The sequence below is a fragment of the Tursiops truncatus genome, chromosome 17 (genome assembly GCF_011762595.2).
Source record: "Tursiops truncatus isolate mTurTru1 chromosome 17, mTurTru1.mat.Y, whole genome shotgun sequence".
Taxonomy (NCBI): domain Eukaryota; kingdom Metazoa; phylum Chordata; class Mammalia; order Artiodactyla; family Delphinidae; genus Tursiops; species Tursiops truncatus.
In genome coordinates this window covers 75,417,590-75,444,764 of record NC_047050.1, presented here as the reverse complement: position 1 = coordinate 75,444,764, position 27,175 = coordinate 75,417,590, and the positions used below count along the sequence as shown (strand labels likewise).

At 52.0% G+C, this 27,175-nt stretch overlaps 1 protein-coding gene and 1 long non-coding RNA gene across 9 annotated transcripts in view; one reads left to right on the top strand and one right to left on the bottom strand.

Annotated features, from left to right (window-relative positions):
- Positions 1–27,175, top strand: part of AGO2 (argonaute RISC catalytic component 2) — a 110,959-nt gene that overhangs the window by 28,043 nt on the left and 55,741 nt on the right. Inside the window, exons 1-2 of one of the 8 annotated variants that reach the window (XM_073794794.1) lie at positions 19,002–20,404; positions 21,912–22,107. The exons of 1 other annotated variant lie outside the window; for it this stretch is intronic. In XM_073794794.1, coding sequence (XP_073650895.1) covers positions 20,257–20,404; positions 21,912–22,107 — 344 coding nt within the window. In that variant the 5' untranslated portion in view covers positions 19,002–20,256. Of the gene's footprint in view, positions 1–19,001; positions 20,405–21,911; positions 22,108–27,175 lie in introns of those variants that run through there. 6 more of the 8 variants (XM_073794796.1, XM_033842834.2, XM_033842831.2 and 3 more) reach the window with 6 other exon arrangements.
- Positions 18,525–19,335, bottom strand: LOC141276956 (uncharacterized). The gene is made up of 2 exons (XR_012327441.1): positions 19,247–19,335; positions 18,525–18,682 (listed from the first exon to the last, which is right to left on the bottom strand). It is a non-coding gene; the product is annotated as an uncharacterized lncRNA (long non-coding RNA).

Genomic DNA, 27,175 nt, shown 5'->3' with positions numbered 1-27,175 from the left:
AATTCAAACAGCATCTCCCCTTGGCCTGAGCCTCCAGGCCCGCTGGGCACGCCTGGGCCACCGCAGGCTGGCTGGACAGCTTTGCCACCTTGGCTGGTCCCCTCATGGGCCTGGACAGCTGGCACCTTCAGCGCTGCTCCCCGCTGCGTCTCATTTCCCCCACCCCACCCCGGAAGGCAGGGTCCTGGAAGAGTGAGTGGCAGAAACACACAAACTCCTTTGAAAGCCCATGTCGTTGTGGAAAGTTGATGGCGGGCCGTGCACCTGAGGTGGGAGGGACCCCAGATACTGGCCATCAGCCCTATCTGCAGAGCTCCTTGTGGAGACGAGCTGCGCCGGGGCTGCTGTGTCCATCTGTAAGAAATGCCCGGGGCAGGGGAAGGGACGGAGGCAGAGCGACCAGTGGTCGCGGGGGCTGAGGGTAGGAGGGAGCGGGGAGGGTTTCTTCTTGGGGTGATGAAAACGTTCTGGAAACACAGTGGCAGAGGTTGCTCAACATTGTGAATGTACTAAAAGCCACTGAATTGTGCGCTTTAAAATGGTTAGGGTGGTAAATTCTATGTTATGTGAATTTTAATAAGGTAAAAAAAACCAAAAAACTGGGCTTTTGATCATTTCATGCGTATTCATGATCCTAGATTTCCAAACTTGGCGTTGAGCTTGAAGGCGGCAGCAGACTTCACTCTGAGGGATGCCTTTTTGGTTGAATCATGACCAACCAGAAATGACATTTGTGGTTCTACCTTAAGCTCAGGGAGACCCACCAGGGTGCAGGAGACCCCGACTCTTGTCTTCACCAGGCTGCAGAGGGCACTGGGCATGCATAGAGCTCTGGCTAATGGTGGGGCCTGGTGTGGATGGGAAAATGCCACGATTATGTCATTTCAAGATAACAGTCAGCGCTCCGCATCTGGCACCATCCACAATCCAAGATGTGGGCAAGTACCGTTAAATTTTTTTTCAGTCTTCTGAAAAACTCAGAAACACATTTCTATTTATTTTCAATTGTGGGCTTGTTTCTCTTATAGAAGAATTGACTGAAGAGGCCCAACAGTCCTGGGGTTTGAGCTGCTTGAGTTTCAGACAATGTGCTCCTGATTAATTATTCTGACTCAAAGAACATTGTACCTCTACGGGATGCCACTCTTTAGAAGTGACGTTTCAAATATCTGGACGTTGTTTGCCCTCCAGTTGTACAGATTTGGGGAATTTTCCGATTTCTGTCGTTTGGTAAATTTGCTTTTAAGTATCCCCTCGGGGAGTTGCTTTCATTCCAAGTGTGGGGATTACAGTCAAATTAATGCTCAGTTGAATTGGATTGAGCCACGGGTATCGGCCACCGGAGCCTTGCTGAAGTGTGCAAGGAAATTTTACGTCTTAAAGCTAAAGCTTATTTTATTTAGTCTTTTCAGATGTTTGTCTTGGTATAAGGAACATTCTGGGATCTGTTTGTTTGGTAATAGCACCATGATATTTGCTATTCAATGTGTGCCTTGTTTTATTAACATTTAAAGTAACATTTCTTTTCGAAGTATCATGACTATAGTTAAAAATAAACATGGGAGTATTCTTATAACAAAATCTGAGTTGAAGCGCTTGGTTTCTAAATATATCACTGAGGAGAGGAAGTATTTTTTTCCTTTACAATGGCAGTGTTGCAGACATGACCCTGTAGACATCCAGGCTGGGAATAGTTTGATGTGTAACAAGAAACCGTGTTTATCTCAAAAAAGATATCATAAAGAGAGGCTGAAGTTTTTCCTTTGTAATGTTTATTTTTAACCTCTATTTTATTCTATTAAAAATAAAAAGACTCGTGTTCATTGTAGAAAAACATAGTGACTACAGAAGGATGCGTTAGTTGGGGCACATGAAGCTCTTAAATAGATCTAAACCTAACGGCTCCTGTAGGAATCCAAACTCGTGGAGGTTTATTTTTCCTCTGTCTAAATTTCCAGGGGTGTGTGGGGTTCATGCCCTGTTCCGGGAGCATCCTGAGAGCAAGGCTGAGTGCATCTCCACCCTGAAGGCGACGGGCCTGGAGGGGAGGTTTGTGGGGTCTCCAAGGGTCTGCCCGTAGCCTACCTCCTGCCTACACACACCTAACCCACCGTCGCCTGCACAAACCGTGTAGCTGGGCAGCACATGCCCACTTGCCATAGAGGAACAAGCAACCAGACCACGGCAGACAGCCAGCAGACTTTGCCATGGTGAGGGAGCGCAAAGAAAATTAGACTCTACCTGAGCTCGTTCATCACAGCCACTCACACCCGTCAGCGTGCTCTTTGCCGGGTGTTGCTCTAACTGCTGGGGTAGAGCAGTGCACGCTGCCCTCGTCGGGTTTGCCTGGTGCAGGGAGGACTCGATGCAGAACATACCAGGCAGCAGATGCTATGGAGCAGGAGGTGGCGGAAGGGCAGATGCCGTTTTTAACCAGGCGGTCGGCAGTGGTCTCTTCTAAGAAGGTGACACGTAAACAAAGGCCTGAAAGAGGGAAGCAGGCGAGCAAGCCACACGGATCTCTGAGGAAAGCGGGTTTTGAGCAGAAGAAGTGGCAGGTGCAAAGGCCCTGGGGTGGGAGCCTGTCGGGCAAAGAGGGGAGCAGTAGGAGATGCGAGAGAGGTCGGGGCAGTGGCAGGACTCCGCTGTTACTCTGACTGAGATAGCGGGGCCGCCGGGGGTTTGAACAGTGACGTCGTTTGCCCTCCAGTCTCTGGCTGCTGTGTGGACACAGAGGGGTCCCGTTAGGAATTGTGGGGTCACCCACCAGGAGATATGACGGCTTGGACCTGAGTGCCAACGGTGGAGGTGGTGGAGCTGAAGGAGTCTGCACGGTACAGGTATTGAAAGGCGGAGGGCAGTCGGATTCAGTCGCGGGCTAGGTGTGAGGTGTGAGGGACAGAGTCGGGTGACACCAGCACTTCGGCCTGAGCCGAGGACACCGGCGTGGGAGGCGTCAATGATGCAGGGCCTTGGTGGCCCTGTTACGCGGGTTCAGAGGAGCCAGTGCAGAGGGGCTCGGGGGTCAGCAGAGGGTCCTGGGGAGGGTGGGGCGGGCTGGGATGCGCCGGACCCGGGGTGTCTGTTGGGCGTCCCGGCGGAGGTGTTGAGAGGGCAGCAGGGGGCTCGCGGGACACGTGAGCCAGAGAAGAGCCCCGCGGAGGTCAGGGGGCTGGCAGTGCGCGGCCAGGCTTGATCACCGGGCTGTGCTGTGGCTGGACATGTGGGGCAGAGCTGGCGCGCAGGGCTGAGAGGGCAGGAGGGGAAGGTGGGTGGAACTGGCCGGGGACCGAGGAGGAGCAGCTGGGGAGGAGGGAAGGGAAGCTGGAGGAAGCAGAGACTTGATGCGGGAGGAGCGATGGGCTGTCGGGGCAAGCGGGCTGCCTCGGGGCACAGGCCTGACTGGGGAGAATCAGGAGGAAGGAGCAGGTGCAACCGGCTGACGGGTAGCTGGAGGGGGTGGGCGGGAGCCCGAGATTGCTTTGTTCCTCAAGTCTGTTGAGGGCTCGCTGTCTGCGAACATCTTTGTTCTCATTCTTCAGGGAAAGTTTCTGAGTGCACGTTTACAGGTTGAGAGTTGCTCTCTTTTAGCCAGTCGATATGCTTCCTCTTTTTTGGCCATACATTGTTGCTGTCGAAGTCAGCTGTCTGTGGTTGCTTTATAGCTGATCTGTGTTTTTCTCTCCAGTGTCTTAGAAGATCTTTCCTCTCTCTGTCTTGTTTAAGACGGGAGTCATCGCAGCGTGCGTGTGTGTGCTGCTGGGAGTGAGCGGGCAGAGGGGGAATCGTGGCGCGGAGAGGAGGAGGGGTTGGGGGGGCGGTGGGCCTCGGGAGCTCCCTCCTGATGGCTGGTATTCCCTCTGCGAAGAGCGGGGAACTGGGGGCAGGGGGGCAGGAAGGAGGTGGACAGGTGTGGGCGGGAGTGGGCCGTGGGAGTGCGCGGAGGGGTCTTGGGAGGCTGGCGTCACAGAGGGACCGTGGGCCCAATGAGAAGATTTTTTCTGTCCCCCACGGGGCTCCGGTCAGACCAGCGTTGCACAGTCCTGGATCCCAGGAGAACCCGCTTTCTCCGAGATGACCAACTTTGTGGTTTGCTCTGTGCCCTCAGAGACGTCCTTGCCCAGCTCTCAGTCATCGCAAGGCCTGCTGCCTCCAACCCCTCCTAGTGTCGGGCTGACTGGGCTCTGGGCACCCGGAGCCCAGACTTGTGCCGTTGACCACCATCCCCGCTTCCTTGAACGGGAACATGACCGACAAAGGACCCCCCCCCCCGCCCCCGCCACCTCGGAACCTGCCTCAGCTCCACGTGTGTTTCTTTGAAGATGCTTGTGTTGCTCGCGTACCACGACAGGACTGAGGAGCGGGTGGCACTGTTCAGAAATTGGTGTTTGTGCCTGTTGCCTGTTGCTGCCCGTGGACTCGCTGGGTAGGGGTCTGGACCGGGCATGGAGGCTGCAGTGTCTCTGCCCCACGAGGCCGTGGCTGGGAGGGAGCGCGGTGGCTCCGGGCTGGAACCGTCTGGGGACGTCTCCACTCTCGTCTGGCACCTGGGCTGGGGTGACTTGAAGGCCGGCCTCAGCTGGGCTGCCCGCGGGGGCCTCTCACGTGGCCCAGGCTGGGTTCCCCGAGGAAGTGTGTCAGGAGGACGTGTCTGGAGAGCAGACATTTCCAGAGAGGGGGTGGAAGTGCCTGGTCGTTGTGACCCAGCTCACAAGTCTCTGGTGTCATTTCCCCTTCGCACCCCACTGCTGGTCCAAGCCGTCACAAGCCTGTCCGGACTCAAGGGAAGGGGGCGTGGACCCCGTCTCTCAAAATGTTGAAGGATTTGGGCAGTTTTAAAACCACTAATGCGTTGTCCTTCCAAAAAACTTGAAACTCAAGCAGCATGGCAACAGTTGGCTGTGTTGTTGGAGGTGGCCATCAAATGCCAAGAATTCCCCAGTGACAGCGTGTGGGAACCACTGACCCCATGTGCTCAGCTACACATCAGCCCACGTTGTAGCAGCTAGTAACTCCTCACCCTTCCAGAAGCCCCCTGCCCGGTCCCCACTCAGCCGGGCTGGCTGGAGGAGTCCAGGGCCCGCCTGTGCTGTGTGACCTCGGGCAGGTCACCGCACCTGTCAGTCTCGGCCTCTTCTGCACAGTGGTGATAACCCCTGCCTTGCAGAGGTGTCGTGAGTGTTCCGGAAAAGTGTGAGGTGCCAGTGGTCCAGGCCCTGGAAGGTATTCCTGGGAATAACCTTGTCGTGCTCAGCAGACTTATTCGTAGAGGGTTACACAGTGCACCTGTGTTCGAACGTGAGCCAGCCACCCAGAATCTGGTTTCCTTTTCCTCTGAGCGAGCGCACGCTTCCAGGATCTTAAGGCGGCTGTGGCGTGTGCCGCAGGGCTCTGAGTGGAGCGGGTACCTAACCCCGAGGCCCCTGGCGGAGGCTCTTGCCGAGGGCAGCGCTGCTTCGCCGAGCTGTCTTTCAAGTCCGTTTTATACCCGCGCCTCTTTCGTACCTTACAGTTTGATGTTGTTGTTTGTAAGTGGCGTCTTTGTGACCTAACTTTCCTAATTAGTAGTCGCTCACATACGGGGATGCAATGGATATCTGGAATCTTGTTTTCAGCAAGCCTGTCGAGTTCTTTTTAGTTCTGACAGCATGTGTGGGTTCCGCCCTAACTTCATGTAGGTGGTCATGTCGTCTGTGCGTGGCAGCTTTGTGTCTTCATTTCCAGTCACGTTGCATATTTTCTTTCTCTTTTGTTACCGCCCTCGCTCAGATCTGTTCAAGTGGTGATTCCAAGCCTCGCTGTTTGGTTCTGTCCTCCGAAGAAATGCTTTGCTGTGTGAGTGATGTTTTCAGAAGGTTTTTATTAGATGATCTTTATCAGGTCCAGGAAGTCCCTTATGCTAAGTTGGAAGGGGCTCTTGTCTGTTTTGTTTGTTTTTATTTTCTAAATCATGAGAGGATCTTGTTTTCAAACAAGTAAAAACTTACAAGCCATATAAAGAACGTCTGTATACATGCCACCTAGTTTAAAGAAATGGCTTTAAAATGGCTAGAAGCTCTAGGGCCTCTTCTATGTGTGTGTGAAGTGTCTCGGGTCGTGGACCTCCAGAGCCCTGGGCAGACGCAGCGCCCCCAGCTGGCTGCACAGCTGCGTCCCCTTTGCTCCTGGCTGGCTTTGGGGGCTGCACTGTCACTGAAGATGTGGAGCTCAGAATCCTGCAGGCTTTTGCTTCGAAGCCCAGCACACCTGCCTTCTAACTGCGGGACCCTAATCATTAATTTCAGCCCACTCTGTCTACGAAATGGAGCCAGTGATAGACCACTTTACAGAATTCTTAGCACTGGTTGGGCAAATGAATGCAGTGCACTTGTTCAGATACAGGCTTGCCAGTGGGATTACGGGCATCGTTACAGATGCTGAATTACGGTCCAGTTTCAGTGAGCGCTCACCCAGCATTGACGACCTGCCAGGCCCAACAACGTGCTGGGGTGGTGACATGAGTCAGCCTTAGGGTTGTGGGAAGACAGATATCTTGGCCTGCGAACTGCCAAAGCACAAGGTAGAATGGACCCTGGCAGTGGGCGCATACACAGTGCGGTAGAAACATCACAAGCGGAGAGGTCAGTTGGGGAAAGTGTTGGGTTATTATCGCATTCCTCTAGTTGAGCAAAGAGCAACAGCAGAGCCGTGGGGAGACGTTCAGTAAGGCGGACTCGTGGGTCCAGGAGGTCTGTCTGCAGGATTTCCTGTTTTCAGGGAGGAAGTGAGGAACAGCTTACAGAGAGGGTGAGGAACGCTCAGAGCAAGGGAAGCGGAGCTGAGGCGGGGAATGAGGAAGGGCTGAGGCTCGTCTTGGGTAAAATGATTTTAAAAGATAGTAGGTTAAGCAGGAGGAAATGTAAAGTCACTCCCGTGAAGATTTCAGCAGTTGATTAGAAGGAGCTGCTTTGGAATGTCACACCTCTGGGGACCAACCCACACTTCTGAATGGTTGAGTCCTGCTGCCTTGCTTGGTCCAAGATAGTTCTTTTCGTGCAGTGGCTTCAAAACATCTGGCCATCACCCCCCGAAGTCATCCTTCAGGCAGGGACGGGCGCTCTGTTCCCATAAGGGTCAGATGTGGAAAGCCTGGAATTCGTCCCTCTCCCGCTGGTGTTGCCGCTTTGGGGGCTGAGCTGCGTTGTGGACACCTGGGCCGGTCCGTGCTGCCCCATCTTGTTCCTTCTTCCTCCCCTCGTCGTCTTGTGCTGGACCACGTAGAATAATTCACTCAGTGGTGGACGGACGCCCTGCAGCCTGGGCCTCCAGGGTCACCTGTCAGTTCCCCAGACGGGCAGATGACATGGCACCTTGATTCTGAGTGACACGGGGTGTGTGTGTGTGTCAGCAGCAGCCCAGCTGGTAGAAATAGACATTTACTCTTTTCAAGGCAGGCGAAAGGCTAAGACTTCCCTCAGCAGCCCTGTGGGACAGAACTAAAATGGTTGTTTCTCATTCTTGATGTCGTTTTTCTTCTTCCTGATTCTCTTTCTCTAAAAATTCATCAGGCCTCACAGGTAATACTGATAGGTCAGGTTTTAGCGGGTTTGCATTAGCTGGAGCTATGTGGATGCTAACTTACCCTTAGTCCGTTACCGAAATTCAACTTAAGGCTTGAAGTCAGCAGGTAGTTCCCAGGGAGAAGGTCCTGGCTCGGAAGCCCGTTAGCGGCCAAGCCTTTACCGCCTGAAAAGCTGTTGTGGGGGGGTGGGGGTGGGGCAAGGCCGCCAGCCCCGCTCCTCTGCTGCTCACCTGCGTGTGTGCAGATGGCGCTCAAGTAGTTAACGGAGTAGTACCTGCCCTGAATAGGTGAGGCGCGCCCTCTGTATTGGGTTTTCTTTTCCATTAAAAAAAAAAAAGAAAGAAATGCCGTCCATATGTCCACGGGTGGCCCCCTGCCGCTTGGCGTCACTGCCCCAGTGAGTCGTGGGCTTCTCGCGGGGACCTCTCCCAGCATCAGTGCAGACTCGCTCCCCCAGAGTGGGCCCTCCGGCGTCGGGCTCCCCTAGTGCTTGCACGTACAAGGCGGTGGTTTCTTGCCACCTCAGAAGATGATTCAGTGTGTGTGGAGGGAGAAGGGGGACCCCAGCCTGAGTCAGAGCTCTGGGTGGGAGCAGGCCCGCCCCGTGTGCCGAGGGCCACATTCCGAAATGGGCAGAAACAGCGTCTGAGCTGCTTTTTTTCTCGTGTGCAGTTCCAGTATGGGTTCCCCTTATCCGGGCTGTAAAACCCAAACTGTGGCTTTAATCTTGTGTTTCATATAACACGTGTGCAGGCAACAGTGCAGAAGCGCGTGGTGAGCTTGGGGCGAGGACACCTAGGTTTACACCCTGCCCTGGCAGTGGGGTGCCCTTTGGCGGGTCCCCAGGCACTGCCTGGCACCTAGGGTCCTTCCAGCCCTCCTGGCTGCAGAGGGAGGCGGAGGCTGCCCTGTCTTCCAGGAGGTGGAGCTGGGTGCCTGCTGCCTGCCATGGGCGAGGGGCTTGACCTTCTCATCTCACTCTGTTCATCTGTAAAATGCAGACGGAAGTCTTAACAGGCCTGCCACAAATCCTGAATTAGGCAAGTTTTAAAATCAGTGTGGTTATCTATTAAATGGGGGTAATGACTATGCCTATATCTTGTAGGTTTTTAACAAATCGGCCGTATTATTATTTTTCCAATACTAGATATCATATGCCCACTTGAAAAATACAGAGGCGGAAAGAGGACCAGTCATAGCATGACCATTTGGGAATATTCACTGTTAATATTTTTCTAATCCTTCCTTGAGTTCTCCCATTCATACACCAAGCGTGTGTGTGCGTGTGTACGCGCACGTGTGTAAATAGAGGACAAATGCGATTGCATCAAACGCTGTTTTGGAACTTTCTCCCACTTGGACATCCTTCCATGTAACGACTGTAGATGTGTTGTGTCAGGAAATTACTGTAATGGTTTATTTAACCAGCTCTCTACTGATGGACGTTTTTGTCATTGTCAGTCTTTTATTATGATATACTACGATAAATGCCCTTAGGTATAGGCACCTGGGTATTTTAGGATAAACACCTAGACGTTGAGTTACTAGATCAAAAGGAACATGATTTTAAAAGATTTCTGAAACATACCTTCAAAACCACCTAGTTTGGATAAGAGTGATATTTTCCCCCAAGCTCTTATAAATACCAGATGGGCAAAAAATTACTTACAGTTTTTTTTGGGGGGGGGTGGGGATTTCTTTGTGTAAAGGCTGGATGTATCTTCTACGTTTGTTGGCTACTAGGGTTTCCTATGCACACTCTCCATTCATAGATGTTGCCCATTTTCCAGTTGGAGTTTTTAATCCTCAGAAATTTAAACTCTGTATCCAGGTTTATATTTTTAGGTTTGTGAGTTTATTATGTCAAAATTTTCTGAGTTTATCCAGTGCTTAGAGAAGTCTTAAAAGATCTCATGTACTCAGGCTTGCCTCTTACGGCCTCTACTTTTGGCTCCCACCCCATAATTATAAAAGTTATTCAATTTTAATATATTTCTTTGGATGTTTTTGTTTCACTTAAAAATGTTTATTTACGGTTTGTATCCATTTGGAATTTTTTTTTAATAAATGTATTTGTTTATTTATTTCTGGCTGCGCTGGGTCTCTGTTGCTGCGCGTGGGCTTTCTCTAGTTGCGGTGAGCTGAAGTTACTCTTGGTTGCGGTGCATGGGCTTCTCGTTGCGGTGGCTTCTCTTGCTGTGGAGCGCGGGCTCTAGGCGCGCGGGCTTCAGTAGTTGTGGCTCGCGGGCTCTAGAGCGCAGGCTCGGTAGTTGTGGTGCGCGGGCTCAGTTGCTCCGCGGCATGTGGGATCTTCCTGGACCAGGGCTCGAACCCGTGTCCCCTGCGTTGGCAGGCAGGTTCTTAACCACTGCGCCACCAGGGAAGCCCTGGAATTTATTTTTAATAAAATGTAAGGAAGCTCTCCTTAATTTTTTAATATTCAGAAAGCTGTTCTTGTCCTCCTGTCCCACTCATGGACATGCCACCTTCGCCCACCCTGACCTGTCATAGCTGCCTGCTTCCGGCCTCTCTCTGATGTTTCTGCCCGCCCCGTTCTGAAGGTGGGCACCCCGAGAACAGGGGAGTCGAGGGTACTCAGGTGATGCCCAGTGAGTGAGTCGGAGCCGGTGTGTGGAGGTGCTTGGCGTGGGGCTGGCCATGCAGATCTCGGGGAGGGCACTGAGCGCTGTGCAGTTCGGCTTGCTAGCAAAGCTCTCGTGCCGTGAGGGCAGCAAGACCTGTGTCCGAGTCCCGGCTTTGCCTGTCACTCACCTTCTGGTCACCTCGGTTTCCCGTCTGTAAAGCGGGATCCTGTTTGCCTTACCCAGGGTGAGGACTAGACGAGATGATACACGTGATACACAGTGTACGTGCCTGGTGCACTAGTGGTGGCTGTTACTTCCTGAATTATTATGGGAGCTCAGAATAATAATATACGTATTACAAAGAGAAATCACCCATTTTCTGTAGGTACTGAGAGGTGTTCCAGGTAACTGGGATGAAGTAGTTAAGGTAAAAGGGCACTAAACTGGGTTTTCTGAACTTTCCCAGCTGCTTTAGAGGGATGATAGGTTAGATTCCTGAATGTCTGGGGTGATGAAAAGGATCTGGGTTCTTTGGAGAAGAAGACTTTCCTGAAGTATGAGAGATGTCATGTGAACTCTTCCGTAAGGGAGGCTGGAGGAGGCGAGGGATTGCTTTGGCGGAGGGCTCAGCAGGGATTGCTTTGGCGTCGGCACTGCGGTTGGCGGGCATGGTGCCCTCTCTGCCGCCCTGGTTCCTCACCTGTGGAGTGAAGACAGTGTCCGAGAGGGTGGACGTGAGAACGACGAGGAGGCACCTGAAATCTCGTGCCCGGAGCGTAGCGGGTGCTTGGTCAGTGCCGGCCTCTTGAGTTGGAAGGGGGCAAGGCTGCTCACCAAAGGCGGAATGGTAGTCCTCGCGTGAATGCCTCATGTTTTTGCCACAAAACACTTGGCATTGAGTTATAAATCAGTAAAGGCATTTCTCCCGACAGTGGGTGTGACACTGAGCTATTCTTTTTTCATCTGTGCACTCGTTTGTTCAGTCATTCATTAAACAGTTGCACCAAACCAGACCTAACCTCTGCCCTGGTGATGCTTATGTTGGTGGGAAAGGCAGTTACTAATCAGAAAGTCACAAGATAACTGTAAAATCAGAACTAGTAAGTGCTGCAGAGAAATGTGTGGGAGAAATGCACGTATGATCGCTTTCCTGTTTTCACGGGGCTTTTTTGTAAAGCGCTTCCAAACTTTCTGACAAACGCTTCAAAGAACCCCTAGTCCACAATAATGTCATATCAGCCATTTGGGGGACATTTCTGTAGGAGGTAATTTGTATTTTACAAGTATTTCTTTAATCCTTCCTCGTGTTAATTATAGTATTTCTGATATTGTTGAGTAAAGACAGATGGTGAATCAGAGGGGGCATTTTTAAGTTAAGAGGGAAAGTTCATTAAAACATTTTCTATGAGAAAAAAAGTTTTCTGGGGCTTCCCTGGTGGTGCAGTGGTTGAGAGTCCGCCTGCCGTTGCAGGGGACACGGGTTCGTGCCCCGGTCCAGGAAGATCCCACATGCCGCGGAGCGGCTGGGCCCGTGAGCCATGGCCGCTGAGCCTGCACGTCCGGAGCCTGTGCTCCGCAATGGGAGAGGCCACAGCAGTGAGAGCAGTGAGGCCACAATGGGAGAGGCCACAGCAGTACCGCAAGCAAAAAAAAAAAAAAAAAAAAAAAAGTTTTCTTTTCACACATCACAGGGGTGGCTTTGGGGACTGTTCCTCAAAGAAGATTGTGTTTTTAATGCTGATGGGAGTTTCAGGTTAACCACAAAAGCCCACTTAAAAACCCATTGTAGGACTTCCCTGGTGGCGCAGCAGCTAGGAACCCACCTGCCGATGCAGGGGACACGGGTTCAAGCCCTGGTCTGGGAAGATCCCACATGCCGTGGAGCAACTAAGCCTGTGCGCCACAACTACTGAGCCCACGTGCCACAATTACTGAAGCCCGCGTGCCTAAAGCCCGTGCTCCGCACCCATGCCCCGCAACAAAAGAAGCCACTGCAATGAGAAGCCCGCGCACCGCAACGAAGAGCAGCCCCCGCTCGCCGCAACTAGAAAAAGCACATGCGTAGCAACGAAGACCCAACGCAGCCAAAAATAAATAAATAAATAAGTAAATTTATTTAAAAAAAAAAAACAACCAAAAAAACCCCATCGTAGACAAAGTTCTTTGAATTTGCAACAAAAATAGAGACTAATATTAGTCACTGATACGAGGGTAGCTGGGTGCTTGTCTTGTAATGAATCCTCAGTGGTCCGTCTGGCTTGTGGCCTCTTCCCGTGCAAGCTGCATGCTCCCTGGGAGAGGCTGAATATCTTCAGGGTTTTGGGGCCTTTGGGGCCGGCTCTCACCTGGGCGCGTCTGCCCCTGGGGTCACAGCTCCCTGTTCAGGCCGCCTTCGGGGCCCTCTCTTTGCATGTTACCAAGAACCAGGTGGGAATTTCCACCGAGAGCGGAAGACGTGAAAGGCTTACAGGAACGGTGGCCCGCGCGAGGGTGACACATTTACAGAGAACAGGTCTGCAGACCACGGCTGGCTGCCTTCCTTGCAGGGCCTGTCCCTATCCCCTCCCCGGTCTGGGGAGGCTGCCACTGTGTCGCCGGGCTCCGCCCAGCCCGCCCTTCCTCTTCATCTAGAGGAGTTGCTGTGCAAGCCTGCCCGAGGGCACGAGGAGGAAGAAAGTCCTCTGGGCTGCTGTGGGCTTGGGGGATGGGGGCTCACGCCCGGGCTGGGACCTGCAGGCCTGGGGGCGTCAGCGGGGCTTGATGGTCAGCCTCTGCTGTGGGGTGTCCCCAGAGCCCCTGCGCTCTGGGCTGACGTTGACTATCCCATCGGAACGCTGGTGGCACCAGACGCTGCTGAGAGCAAGTCCTCCTGCAGTGACCGGACCTGGGTCCTCCCTGCCCCGAGCTGACTCTGAGCTCGCGGGGCAGCAGGAGCGAGGCCCGGGCCAGGCGGAGGTGTCTGTGTCTCGGCCTGGGTTCCATCCCAGCTCCACCTGGCAGGGCACTCGGGCCGGACGTGCGTGTGGGCGAGCGTTCCTGGGTCCTTGTGTCTGGTCAGACGGTCCCTTTCTCCGGGAACTCAACTGGGTTTGGTTTGTTTCCCTGCTCACAGTTGGCTGTCGGTCGCCTGGGTCTAACGCTGCGGTCATGTTTGACTTGATCTCCAGCTGACAGCAGGCGTGCCTGTCTGCATTCTTAGTGCTTCGTCCTGACACTGCTTCCACTCACTTCAGCAAAGAGGCTGCTGGGATTGTTTAATGCAGTTCAGTCAGTTTCGGTGGCCACAAGCGAGCCCTGCCTGTGTAGGCAGCAGGTGGATTTGGTCCGTGGTAACCGTGTGTCCTGGTTTCAGCGGGAGAGTGCTGGTCTGTCGGCACCTGCTTTCTGGTCTGTGCCTGACGAGCTCTTCTAGCCTATGAGGAGACACACCGCCCCAGGCCTGGCCCGGGGAGCCTGACACGCCACCCATCCTCCACACAGCGAAGCATCAGGGAGCTGATGTCCACACCGGCTTGGCCCCGGGCGTGGCGTGGAAGGGCTGGACAGCCCTGAGCTGTTTTTATCACTTTCTTTTGCCTTCATAGTTTCTGGCTGTGATACCCAATATAATGAAAACAGAATTCTAAAAGGAGAATAGGGGATGCATGGCTTTGAATACAGACGCTTACTTTGAGATTCTGGAAAGAGCTTTACAATGGCCTCCTGGTATCTGGGTGGCAAATCTTTGATCCCAGCCCCACTGAGACGTGGGTGCTGGTGTGCTGGGCTCACTTCCTGGAGGAGTGCCCCACCCTCCAGCCTCCCAGCAAGGCTGTGGCCCAAGTTCAAGCAGCACGGAACAGCCAGTGAGTGCAGACAGGAACGTCATTTGGGCTTTTCTTAAGGAACATTTCAGTCACCCAGGAGCGAACAGTCACGCAGATCTTTTTGTTTTTGAATGTCAGATAACTCATAGTACGATGTGGTGGAAGGGGCGGGGCCGGGGCGGGGCCGGGGCCGGAGCCGGCAGCTCTGGGTAGTAAGATGTGGTGGAAGGGGCGGGGCTGGGCCGGGCCGTGGCCGGCAGCCCTGGGCCCCTTCTGGGCAGTCCTGGTGCTTGCTGCTTGGTACCTTTGTGCTGCTTCCTGGGCCTCCCCGAGACCAGGCCCCCAGACCTGCCCAGATCCGGCTCACAGTTGATGGCTTAGAGCAGGTGGGGGTGAGTTGCTGTCTCCTCTGGGTCTCCAAGATTGTCCAAGGTGACTCCAGCCTTCAGGTTCTGTGATTTATTTCAAGTCGACCGTGGTCAGGAATGCTGTTCTCGGCCTGATGGTATAAGCTGGCACCCAGACCTTTGCGTTTGTGCTTGTAACAGCAGATGCGCCGTGAAAGCTGGAGTGAAGGGGCAGGGGCGGAGGCCAAGCGGATTCCAGATCCGGGTGCCTGACCTAATGTGGTTTGCAGTTTTTTGAAAGTTCAGTTCCATGTGCCTAAGTACTTAGAAAACAGCATTTGGAATGAAGAGCTTCTCTGAACAACTATGCTTGTCCCCTTGCTCACCCTGGGACAGCTTGATTTCCACACTGGTCATCAGGGAGTTTTTGCCTTGCTTCTTCCCAGGATCCGCTCCCATGGCCCTAGGTGCCCAGCGCGGGTAGAGCCGTGGGCCCTGGGGCACTGCTGTCAGGCCTTATCAGGATGTCTGATTTCTGATTCCCAACTCAGCAGCGTGGTAGGCGGGCCCGTGTGATGAGCAGAAGAAGCCTGGAGAGCCTGTTGTCATGGCAGCCGGTAAATCGTGAGCTCACATCACGTCAGGGATGGGTGATCTCAGGGCAGCCATGGAGACAGAGCCCCTGTGGGCCTGCAGGGCGTGGTGCTGTCTGCAGGGCTGTTCCTGGTGGAGGGACGTCAGACCTGCCCACCCTCCACACCGCCACAGAGACCACGGAGGTTTTGTGACGTTATCAGCAGCCGAAACACTCTCCTCTCTGCTTAGAGATGAGGCCACCCTGTGCCCCTAGAGCAGGTGGTTCCCAAAAGTGTGCAGTCATGAGCCTCTTTGTCAGTCTGGTGACGCTTGTGGATGGATCCCTTTCCAGAATAATGTTTTTTAAAGCAAAGAACAAAATACATAGGATGACAAAGAAAACTGGTTGTATTGAAATAGTTATCAAAATACCAAACCAAAAGGGTGACAGAGTAACAAATGGGTCCTTTACCACCTTTAATAACAAGGTCCAGCAGCAGGTCTAATGAACATCATGATTTTGAAGTAGCTTCAGGTTTTAAACGTACATTGTGGCGTCTGTGACCGCTGCCACGTGACAAGACAGCCCTGTGTTTTCTGCTTGTCTGGTACACAGACCTCAGTAAGTGGCAGCTATGATTATGCTCTGAAATGCTAATTGAATGAACTTGGTGAGGCTAGATTATTATGCACTGTTAGTGCATCTCTCTTATTAATTTTGTTTGTTTTTAAATATTTATTTGGCTGCGTCGGGTCTTAGTTGCGGCACGTGGGATCTTTCGTTGTAGCGCGCAGCTTCTCTAGTTGCGGCGCACGGGCTTCTCTCTAGTTGTGGCGCACGGGCTCCGGAGTGCACAGGCTCAGTAGTTGTGGCACGCGGGCTCAGTAGTTGTGGCGCACGGGCTTAGTTGCTCTGCGGCATGTGGGGATCTTCCCGGACCAGGGCTGGAACCCGTGTCTGCTGCATTGGCAGGTGGGTTCTTAACCACTGCACCACGAGGGAAGTCCCCCGCGTGTATTTTAAAATATATATTTATTTATTTATTTGGCTGCGTGGGGTCTTAGTTGTGGCGCGCAGGCTCTTTGTCTCAGTGCGCGGGCTTCTCTCTAGCTGTGGTGCATGGGCTCAGTAGTTGCAGCGTGTGGGCTCTCTAGTTGAGGGGAGTGGGCCCTAGAGCGCATGGGCTTAGCTGCTCCGTGGCATGTGGGATCTTAGTTCCCCAACCAGGGATTGAACCTGCGTCCCCTGCATTGGAAAGTGGATTCTTAACCACTGGACCACCAAGGAAGTCCCTTGTTTGATTTAAACCTTGTCTACTCTCTCAGAAGGACTTGAGGCAGCTCCGCTTTGGTGGCAAACCTCACATGCTCTGATGACAACAGGACCTGTGTCTGAGTCCCAGCTTTGCCTGTTAGTCAACTTCTGGCGTAACAGATGATTTAAATTTTCTTTGTATTTTTCTACATCTTCTGTAATAAGGGTGATAATCAGAGAGAAGACTGCAGTGTAGGAAAGATTCACCCAGTCGCCCGCGTCCACCATCATGGGTAAGGAAACGAGACGGCTTCCTTGAGTGGAAGTTACCCACAGGTGCTGCTTTAGGGCGGGCCCCATGATCTAGTCGGTGAAGAATGGCCCCGCCGCGAGCTCTTGGGTACCTGGCACATTCGGAAGGAGGCCAAACTTCCTTCTCTTGGAGGGGGTCTTAGCTGCCGTGAGGTCGCCTCGTGTCTTGGGGCCCTGCCCGTGCTGGTGCATGTAGGCAGCAGTCTCAGGGGATCTCCTTGGCTCCTCGGGTGTGTGACCTGCGTCCCCAGTTCCGGGTGGGAGAGAGGAGGGGTGAGTGTGTGGGTTTGCGTCCGTGTGTCTCCATCCCTCGCTCGGGGGGGGGGGGGGGCGCTGGGACGGGCGAGCAGCGCTGGCGAGGGGCTGCCAAGAGATGGTGAGGGCAGGTGTCCCACAGCCCCGCTCTGGGACCTTCCTCTTCCTCTGACAGGCCAGCGACAGTCCAGACCTTGGGCGTGGGTTTCTGCAGGACGCCCAGTGCAATGACAGGCTCGCCTCCCGTGGAATCTCTTGAAAGCTTTCTGGTTTCTATGAGCCGGTTACTCATACAGGAAGTCGATTACTCATTCACTACATGTTTCCCTTTCACTGATTGAGCTGTGGCTCTAACGATGGAAATTTTAAACACACCTCGGCAGCAACTCGGCAAACCCTCGTGCCTGCTTTGTCCCTGACGCTGTGCTGGGTTCTCAGGCTCGGGGACTCCTGCCCGCAGCACTCTGGTCAGGAACGGGGGCTGGTGGCCGAGTCACTGAAGTGCTGGGGCTGTGCTGGTAGTTGCTGTGGACGAGTCCTTGCCCGCCGTGACAGCCAGTGTTGCTGGATGAGAAAGAAGCGTTTGCCTTCCCGATCCCAAAGGTTTTGCCCCGTGCAGAGGCAAGCCTAACCGCGGGAAATCCATTCCAAACAAAACTGTTGGATGGGTTGCCGGGTGGGCAGTGTGCTGTGCGGGCTGCCTGGGGTTGGGAGCAGCGAGGCGGTGGGGCTGCCGGCCGTTCTCACAGGAAGGTCAGACCTGAATTTCTCCGTGAAGAGGGGAGATGTGAGAGGGCTCGGAAGCTGGGGGGCGCTCGCTCGGCCTGCCAGCATGGCAGGAGCGGGGGAGATGAGGTGGCACCTGAAGGTGGGTAGGCACTTGGGGCTGGGTCCCCGCTGAGCAGGCGGCCGGCGCCACAGCCAGTTGGCTTAACGCCAGCTCCGTGAACTCCTCCCCAGACGCTGCCTCGTCTTGGGCTGGGCCTCGGGCTTCCATTTGCTTGTAGGTGTTGGTGACACCCGCTCCTGGGAGCCCAGGGTAAGAAGGCCGAGCAGGGAGCTTGTGCTCTGGGCTCTCCCCACGTCTCCTCCTCACCCTTTCCCTCCGACTCCCTGCCCGTCCGGTGCACCTGTGCGTGGCAGCCCCCATTCCTGCTGCAGTGCGAGGGGCCGCGGGCCGTGTGAGGGGAGCCCCTGGAGAGCTCAACTCTAGGTGATGTGGGCTGGATTTTCGGTTCCCCTGTGTCACATGCGCGCGCGCGCGCGCGTGCCCGTTCGTTCGTCCCTCCTTTTAGCCTCGGGGCCAAGAGCTGACAGCTCCTCCCTCTCCCCTCCTGTCCCGCGTCCCTTCCCCAGCACGGGTGGAGCTCTGCGCTTCCACTGCTCCACTGCTTCCTCTCCGGAGCTTTGTGTGTGGATCTTCCTGCTTGTTTCGGCAGTTTACACTTGGGACTCCCTACGCGTCAGAAAAACAGATCCAAGGTGTCTCAGGACTGAGGCCTGGCGCAGTTTTCATGACCCTCGGTGGGAGAGTTTCCTTCCCAAAGGTATGAAACACAGGTCCTGGGCGTCCCTGGTGGCGCAGTGGTTAAGAATCCGCCTGCCAATGCAGGGGAGATGGGTTCAAGCCCTGGTCCGGGAAGATCCCACATGCCGCGGAGCAACTAAGCCCGTGCGCCACAACTACCGAGCCTGCGCTCTGGAACCCATGCGCCACAACTACTGAAGCCCGCATGCCTAGAGCCCGTGCTCTGCAACAAGAGAAGCCACTGCAATGAGAAGCCCGCTTGCCGCAACTAGAGAAAGCCCACGCGCAGCAAGTAAGACCCAATGCAACCTAAATCAATCAATCAATAACTCTATATTAAAAGAAAAAAAAAAGCCACACAGGTCCTCACCCTGTTCCCTCTGCTTAGAGGGCTTTAACTTGTGACTCTATATTCCATACGCTCCCCACGAACTGTCGGTATTTTCATTATTAAAATCTAGAAGCAAGGAAGAAATATCTTATGAAATTATATATTTTATAAATAATTTACCATTGCATTTTCCCCATTGCTTTTATTAATACAGGTTAGTGACGCAAACTGGTGAACTGTTCTCCTTCTTTCCCGTGGCTTATTGTGTCCAAGTGGTGGGTGTTGGGGGTATAGGAGGCGTAGGCTCAGCCTGAGAGGTGGGCCCCAGGCCTGACCCTGCCTTGCTGAGAGGTAGGTAAGGCTGGGGACTGACAGCTGGCGGGCGGGGGCGGGGGCAGCCTGGGGAGTGGGATGGAGTGGGCACGCCAGCTGTGTTACTACTCTCTGGGCCTTGGACAGCTTCACAGTTCACAGGCGACCCCTTTGCTCCGTAGCTGTGAGGCGCAATTAGGAAACGTGAACCAGAAGGGACCTACTGTATAGCACAGGGAGCTATACTCAGTATTATATAATAACCTATAAGGGAAAAGATTCTGAAAAAGAACATACATGTGTATAAATATGTGTGTGTGTATAATGTATATATGTATGTATAAAACTGAATCACTGTGCTGTACACGTGAAACTTACATGATATTGTAAATCAACGGCAAGAAAGAAAACTGTGAAAGCGCTTTGTAAGCTGGGGCTCCCTTCAGTGTGGCTCGCGCTCCGGTTCCTGGGCCAGATTTCTGTGGCTCTGTGGCTGGACGTTTCCTGGGACACGAAGGTTTAACCTTGACTCTTCTTGCCGGGTGGGAGTCCACCTGAGAACAGGGACCTCGTGTCAGTGGGCACTCAGTGCTGAGTGCAGAGTCTGCATCTGTCCCCAGGGAGCAAGTGGTGTCCCCTCCTTGGCGTGGTCAGGACCCTCAGTGCGAGGACCCCGTGTGACCAGCTGACTCTGGAGAAGTAAACACGGTAATCCACTGGGTGTCCTGCACTCAGACACTCTCCTGGGAGGTGATGTGTGAGCGGCTTGAGAACTCTGTTTATTTTTGTATCTCTGGTCTCTGGCACGCTACCCAGCACGTAAGGGGCACCCAGGCGTGCTTGTTGAAGGGATGGACTGTTGTGAAAGGCTGTGAATATGTCATCTATGAAGTCATAGTAGCTTAGTGGAGAGAGACCCAAAGGTCTCCAGATGGTTTAGCTCAATGAGATTAATAACCTTTAGAGCATGTTGGTTTTCTCATAGAAAGAAACCAAAGTATAAAACAAGTAATTCAAAGACTCCCTGAGTTTTACTATGTCAGAAATACAGTAAGAACAGCTGCTATTATTTTTTGTAGAGTACTTTTGTTTCCAGTGAATGTCAGTAGGGATTGCAGTGCATGGAATTTTTTTTAAAATGAGAACTTTTTTGAAGCAAAGATATTTGAGCGAAAATTAAAGGTATACTGTTAATCGGAAATTTTTTTCGTTGGTTCTTTTCCTAAAACGACTTTGAATTTTATTAATGGAATTACTGAAAATTCGAGTTGGGACAAAGTGTTTTTCTGTTTTGTTTTGTTTTTGTTTTTTTTAACTGTCGGGGGTGGGGGGGAAGCACTCCTAGATGAAGTTAATGGATTTAAGAGTCATGGAGGAGGGACACTGTCATGACGGTCTGGGTCCCTTTAATTCCATATGAGTCTTACCCCTTTGGCTTTGTCTCATTTGCTAACAATTCACACTGCCCCATCTTTAATCTCTCACATGCAGAGAAAGAGAACAGAAGTGTACGTGGCAAGCATGGTAACCAAAGAGGTATATTATAAAGCACTTTTAAGTAACGAATTGGCTTTACTGCTGAGACTCCTTTGTGGAAAGGTTGGTCTGTTGCAGAGAAGGGGGTGTTGAGTCTTGGCTTCCAGGAGAGAGATGGCAGGGGTAGTTGAGTACCATGTTGACGCAGGCACAGCTGTCGGAAGTCCCTGGAAGAGGGACTGTGGTGTAGGAAGTGGTACTCGGGGGCACAGTGTCAAGGTCTGTGTGTGAGTGTTGGTGTTGGGAGGCTACGCGGGCTTCTCGCTGCTGTGGCCCCTCCCATTGCGGAGCACAGGCTCCGGACGCGCAGGCTCAGCGGCCATGGCTCACCGGCCCAGCTGCTCCGCGGCACGTGGGATCCTCCCGGACTGGGGCACAAACCCGTGTCCCCTGCATCGGCAGGCGGACTTTCAGCCACTGCGCCACCAGGGAAGCCCACGTTCTTGACTCTTGATGTTGCACACACCTTCCTGCGTGACTTCGGTGGTCCGCGGCAGAGGACACTTTGTGAGCGACTTTGGCAACCTTCCTTTGCCTGTCCGAGCTTGGGCTTTCCCAAGGCTGGATCCAGTGTTTCTGGGCTCGTGTGCGTCAGGTGCTCGCTTAGACCTTGATCCTCAGGCTGCTCGTGGTCCAGCCAGCCAGGCAGAGAGCCAAGTGTGATGACAGCACGGTGCGGCAGACTCGTCCTGGAAATGCCAATGAAGTGAGCTGGACACGCGAGGGCTACAGGAGTGAACGGATTCTTCGGGATTCTTGGGCAGGAGCTGGCATGTGCAGGGCTCTGAAGTGTGAGGCTGGTTCTTGGTGGGGAGGGTTCTTAGAGCTGCAGAAGATAAGGCCGAGACGTGAGTGCCTAAATGTCGGGGCCACGTGCTGGGGGGCCACGAAGGTATCTGGCCAGGGTGAGATCAGAATGTGTGGAAAGTGGGTGAGGGGCCTGGAAGCCGAGCCCCCACTAGGATGAAATGGGAACCCGAGCTGAGGCAGAGAGAGATGGATAGGGAAAGAGGAGTTAGAGAGAAAAGCGGGTAAAACGATGAGCACTGTTGAGCAACTGGCCGTGAAGAATGTGTGCGAAGGGTCTTGACAGTGGAGTAGACCACAGCCTCACCGGTGGAGGCGCAGGCCTGGGGGAAGGACTTTGAACTGCGGGTGCAGGGCTGGAACTGTGAGGCTGTCAGAAGAAGTGAAGAGGGTCGGTGAGCGAGGAGGGGACCGGGGAGGGAAACCTTTGAGCAAGGAGGGTGAGGGGCAGTGTCGCGGCCGAGTGGCCGAGGAGGGGTGCGCTCTGGGGGGCCTTGAGCCTGGCACTGGGGCGCTCTGCGATGAGGTGGCCCGGGCGGGGTGGGGCATCAGTTTCGGGGGGGGGAAGGAGGGGGTGGCAGTGCCGGCGGGCCTGGGATGGCGGGGTCCAGCGGGGTGGGGAGGGCAGCGTGCCGGGGGCAGGCGCCAGCCTCCTCTCAGCGTGGGCCCTGGGTAACAGGGTTCTCTTTGCCGTTTCCAGTGCTTGCCCCTCCTCCACCGCCACCGCCACCCGTCCAAGGGTATGCCTTCAAGCCTCCACCCAGACCCGACTTCGGGACCTCCGGGAGAACGATCAAGTTACAGGCCAACTTCTTTGAAATGGACATTCCAAAAATTGACATCTATCATTATGAATTGGATATCAAGCCAGAGAAATGCCCAAGAAGAGTTAACAGGTATTCTGTTTTGTCCTTTATTTTAAAACGAATCAACCCTCTCCGATTCTCAGCAGATCCTTCTGACCTTTTCTCCCCAGAAAGCTTCCGTTGCATTTTTCTTAAGTGTTCTTGTATTGAGATACAAAGAAATACGCATTGTAAGTGTGCTGCTCAGTGAGTTTTGACGAATGTTTAGCCACGCCCATCACCCCTGAAAGTTGCCTCGTACCCCCGCCCCCCACCACCAGGGCTGGGATCCGTCCCTGGAGGCTCGTTTCCTGCCTGTGTAGATGGACTCGCACGGCCCACGGGTCCATGAGAGCTGAGAGCTGCCCCTTCATCCTGCTTCTCTCAGCATGTTTTTGAGGTTGACCTGTACCACTGTGTGTGTTAATAGCTTCTCATTTTTGTTGCAGAGGAATGTGTTACGATGCAGTTATTTCATGGTTCATTTACTCATTCTCTCATTAGGTGCTTAGGCGCTCTGGGCTTTGCTGTTACGAATGAAGCTGCTGTGAACTACTTGTTCAAGTCTTTTGTGAACACACGTTTTCATTTCTCTTAGATAAATACCTGGGAGTGCAGTAGCTGGATCAGAGGGTAGTGTAGGTTCAGCCGTAGGAGACTCTGCCGAGTGGTTTCCCGGCGCGCTCGTACCGCCTCGCGCTCGTACCGCCTCGCGCTCCCGTTGGCAGCGAGACTTCCCGCTGCTCCACATCCTTGTCAGCACTTGATATGGTTCGTCTTGTTGATTTTTGCTGTTTCGGTGAGCGTGTAATGGTTTCTTATTGTGGTTTAATTTCATTTCTTGGTAACCAATGAGTTGAGCACCTTTTCATGCATTATTTCCTTTTTTTTTTTCCAATGAGTTGTTTGACTTTCTTCTTTTAAATTTGTTTGTTTGCTTATTTATTTATTTTTGGCTGCATTGGGTCTTCGTTGCTGCGCACGGACGTTCTCTAGTTGCGGCGAGCGGGGGCTACTCTTCCTCGCTGTGCGCGGGCTTCTCATTGCAGTGGCTTCTCTTGTTGCGGAGCACAGGCTGTAGGCACGCGGGCTTTGGGTAGTTGTGGCACGTGGGCTTCAGCAGTTATGGCTCACGGGCTCCAGAGCGCAGGCTCAGTAGTTGTGGTGCGCAGGCTTAGTTGTTCCATGGCATGTGTGATCTTCCCGGACCAGGGCTCGAACCTGTGTCCCCTGCATTGGCAGGCGGATTCTTAACCACTCCGCCACCAGGGAAGTCCCTGAAAGTGGTTATTATATTGTGTGTTCTAAGAAACCTTTGACTTCCTGAAGGTTACAAAAACACTTGTCAATTTTTTTTTTTGAACAATTATAGTTTTAGTATAATTCCTTTTGCTACTGTTGGCATGTGTTTTACTCCTATGTATGTTATAAACCCCATGGTACAGTGCTGTTATTTTAAAGAAATTAAGAAAAGAAAATAGTCTATTTACCCACATATTAACCATATCTAGTTCTCTTTATTTCTTTCTGTTGATCTGTGTTTATACTTGCATCATTTCCCCCTCAGCCTGAAGAATATCTTTTATCCTTTCTCATTGTACAAACCTGCCAGTGATGAATTCTCCCACCATTTTTTAAAATCTGCAAATATGTTTATTTTCTCCTCATTTTTGAAATATTTTTGCTGGATGTAGAATTTTAAATTGACAGTTTTTTCCCTAGCAACTTAAAGATTACGTTATTACGTCGTCTTTTAATCCTCATTGTTTCTGATGAAACCTGTTTGTTGTTGTTGTTTGTAGTTCTCCCATATCTGTCTTTTTTCTTTCAATTACTTTCTAGTTAATTTGCTTTTCACCAGTTTGCCTCTGATATGCCTAGGTGGAGTTTTCTTTGTATTTTTCCTTCTTGGGATCCTTAATGTTTATGGCTTTCATGTTATTTGGGTGAAATGCTGGCAGTCATTTCTTTACATTTTTTGCCTGTCCCATTCCCTCCTCTACTTCCAGGATTGCAGTTATGTGTATGTTAGACCATTTGATACTGTCTTGTGATTGTGATTTAAAAAAAAAAAATTGTTCTCCCTCTTCCCTCAGTTTGGGTAATCGTTATTGATCTCTCTTTAAGATCACTTTATCTCCCCCGCCCCAGACACACACCTTTTTTTGGTAATATCCAATATTCTGTGGTAACCATCCAAAAATTTTTTCATTTATATAGTGTACTTTTTCTAGAATTGGCATTTGGTTCTTTTTCATAGTTTACATTTCTGCTGAGATTTCTCATCTGTTCATTCATAGCTGCCATCTTTTTTCTTGATGACTTTGAATGCATTTATAGTAATAGCATATTTATGATAGCAGCCCGTGTCTGCTAATTACAACAGATGGGTCATTTCAGGGTCTGTTTCTATTGGCAGGTTTTCCCTTAGATCACATGTCACCTTTCCTTGCTTATTCACATGCAGAGTGAATTTTTTGTTCATTGAACATTATGTATGTTACGTTGAGGGAGTCTGGCTTTTGCTATCTTCTCTGGTACCCTCCCCTACAAATTCCTACCTCTTCTGCCCCCATCTCTGCAGCACAACAAGACTGTTGCTCTCTTATGCTCCTTCTCCATTTTGTGATTTGGAAATTGTTCCCAGCAGAGTGAATGTTTGTTTTCCTTCCCTCGGTAGTCACAGTCCTAAGCTGCCTGTTTTCCACTGTCAAAAACAGCTCTCAGGTTTTCTCTAGTTTCTTTAGTTTTTTTAGGGCAGGAGGAGAAGTCTGCTTACTTTGTCATGGTCAGAAACAGAATTCTGAGTTGCAGTTTGATAATAAGTCAGATTGGTTGCCCAGTTTGTGCTGGTGCCCTATAGAGTGCTCTTTGCTGTGAATTTTTTCCTGATCACAGTCTTGGTATGAGAAAGAATGTTTGGGGAGTCATTTCCCTTATTTGTAAAACTAAACAGTTGGATTCACTCAGTGTGGCCAATATACATTGGTCCAGACTTTTTAGAAGGTGGCTTGGTGTATATGTTAAAATAAAAATGGTATATACCCTTTGACCCACTGATTCTACTTCTGAGTATTTATCCCCAAAAGACATGTCTCCAAAGAAACAATACTTGACAGTAAAATGGGGTCCTTTAAATATGTGCTTACTAAAAAATGTGTTTGTGAACCAGAACTTTGGGCACAACTGGTTTAAACAGCTTTATTTACTAAAGGTCTTCTGAGATCTTTTAATATGCCTTATATGCTCTGAGATGCTCAATGAATGGGCTTGTTTGATTTTGAGTTTCCTTGGGACAAAATCCTGTGAGGATCTGTGATTTGGATATACTCTTAGAGCTGGAATGAAGGCATGAAAAAGCACATTTTCTGGGCTTTTGATTGGCATGGTGGCAGTGGGCTCTTATTATGCCATCAACCATGGTGTGCAAGAAGCTTTCTTTTATGAAAATAGGCATGACTAAGGCTTTGTCTTCTGGCAACAGAAAAAGGCTGATGGTGACTAAAATGCGATGTTTTCACCTGACTGTGTTCCCACAGTCCTGTGTAGTTATGACTGTAAGGTTCTAAAGATACCCAGTGTTTAGAAATTGCCTCGTGAAACAGAAAGTAGCAAAGATGGGCTGTAATCTTTTTTTTCAATTTATTGCTAGAATTTTATTTGGTTGTTACAAAATCTGCAAGGGTATGTATATTAAAAGGGGGGCGCCATGAAAGGCAGCCAGAAGAGTAAGTTATCTTCAAGTTACCTGAGGTGCCAGGCTAATTTGATACTATATTTAAACCTTTCCAAGAAAGTAAAATAGCATAGGTAGGCAAAGGAATTGAGAGAGAGAAACAGAGCGAGAAGCATAGGCCATAATGAGGTAAGCGGACACCTTCATGGGAAAAGACTTCATCCCACTTTAACTAAATTTTCATATTTCTAGAAAAAAAACCAAGGTTAGCCAACACCAAGCTGAACATCATCTAAAGAAAAAAACCCAGCCCTTAAATATTTAAGGGTGTTGAGGTGCATTTTGTGGCAAGGCCAGCCCGCAGACCGGCATGCCGTGCTGCTCCCCTGGGTTTTGAGCCAGCCTGAGAGTTGCTGCGTAGTTAGACGTGTGAACCTTCAGGGTTCTTCATTTGACTATTCTGATGGACTTTGGCCTAAGGTCCAATCTCAAAGTTATAACCATTCATAATAGCTTAGAAAAATGTTGGAAGTAAGGTTTTTGTGCTGGCAAAACCCACGTGCTGAAACCTTGACTCAGTCCCTCTCGGCAGCCACACTACCCACCGGCCGACATTTATGAAACCTCCGCTGTGTGACAGGCACTGTGCCGGCGGGCGCACGGTGGGGCACAAGGTAGACATGGTTCCTGTCCCTCGTTGGGAGGGGAGAGTCAGAGCAGTGATTGACAGTATCGGGGCAGAGCTGGAAGAGGGGACCCGGAGGGGAAGGGGAGGCGGAAGAGCAGGCAGCTCCGGCCGCAGACTGTCCCCTGCCACTGACCCTGTCCAGACCGTCCTCTACACCCCGTCTGCTTCCACACTGCAGCCTCTGTTAAAGCAGTGCCTTAATTCTGAGTTCCCGAAACCTTGTGCAGGGCACATGGTAGATATTTAATAAACTCAACCCTGAGGCTTCGTTCAAGACTGAGAGGAAAATGCCATCTACGGACGTTCTGATGAGTCGTGAGTCCCGGCCCGGTGTGCCCTTAGTCTCGATCACCGTTCTCAGTGGCTTCTGTGGGAGGGGTTCCAGTATAAGGCAAGGTCCCTCTTCTCAGGATGCCTCCAGTACCATCGTGGCTGCAGTTGGTCACACACGACAGCCGGTGCCCAGAGCTGGTCTAGGCTGCGCGGGCCTTACAGCCAGCGCCAGGAAACCTTGCCAACGGGTCAGAAGTAGTGGTGCCGTGCTCGGAAGCGCGGGATGGGCTACCGGAAGGAAGGAGGTGTGCTCCTCACCTTTTGTCTGCACATTCCCCCTTGTTCCTCCTGCGCTCTGTCAGGTGGCCCTAGGAGGGCACCGCACGCGTGCTCACGCTGTGCTTGGGAAGAGCTGGGCGGGGCAGCACGGCTGTGACATTGGCAGCCTGCTGTTATGGGCACTGTCCACCGGGGGAGATGTA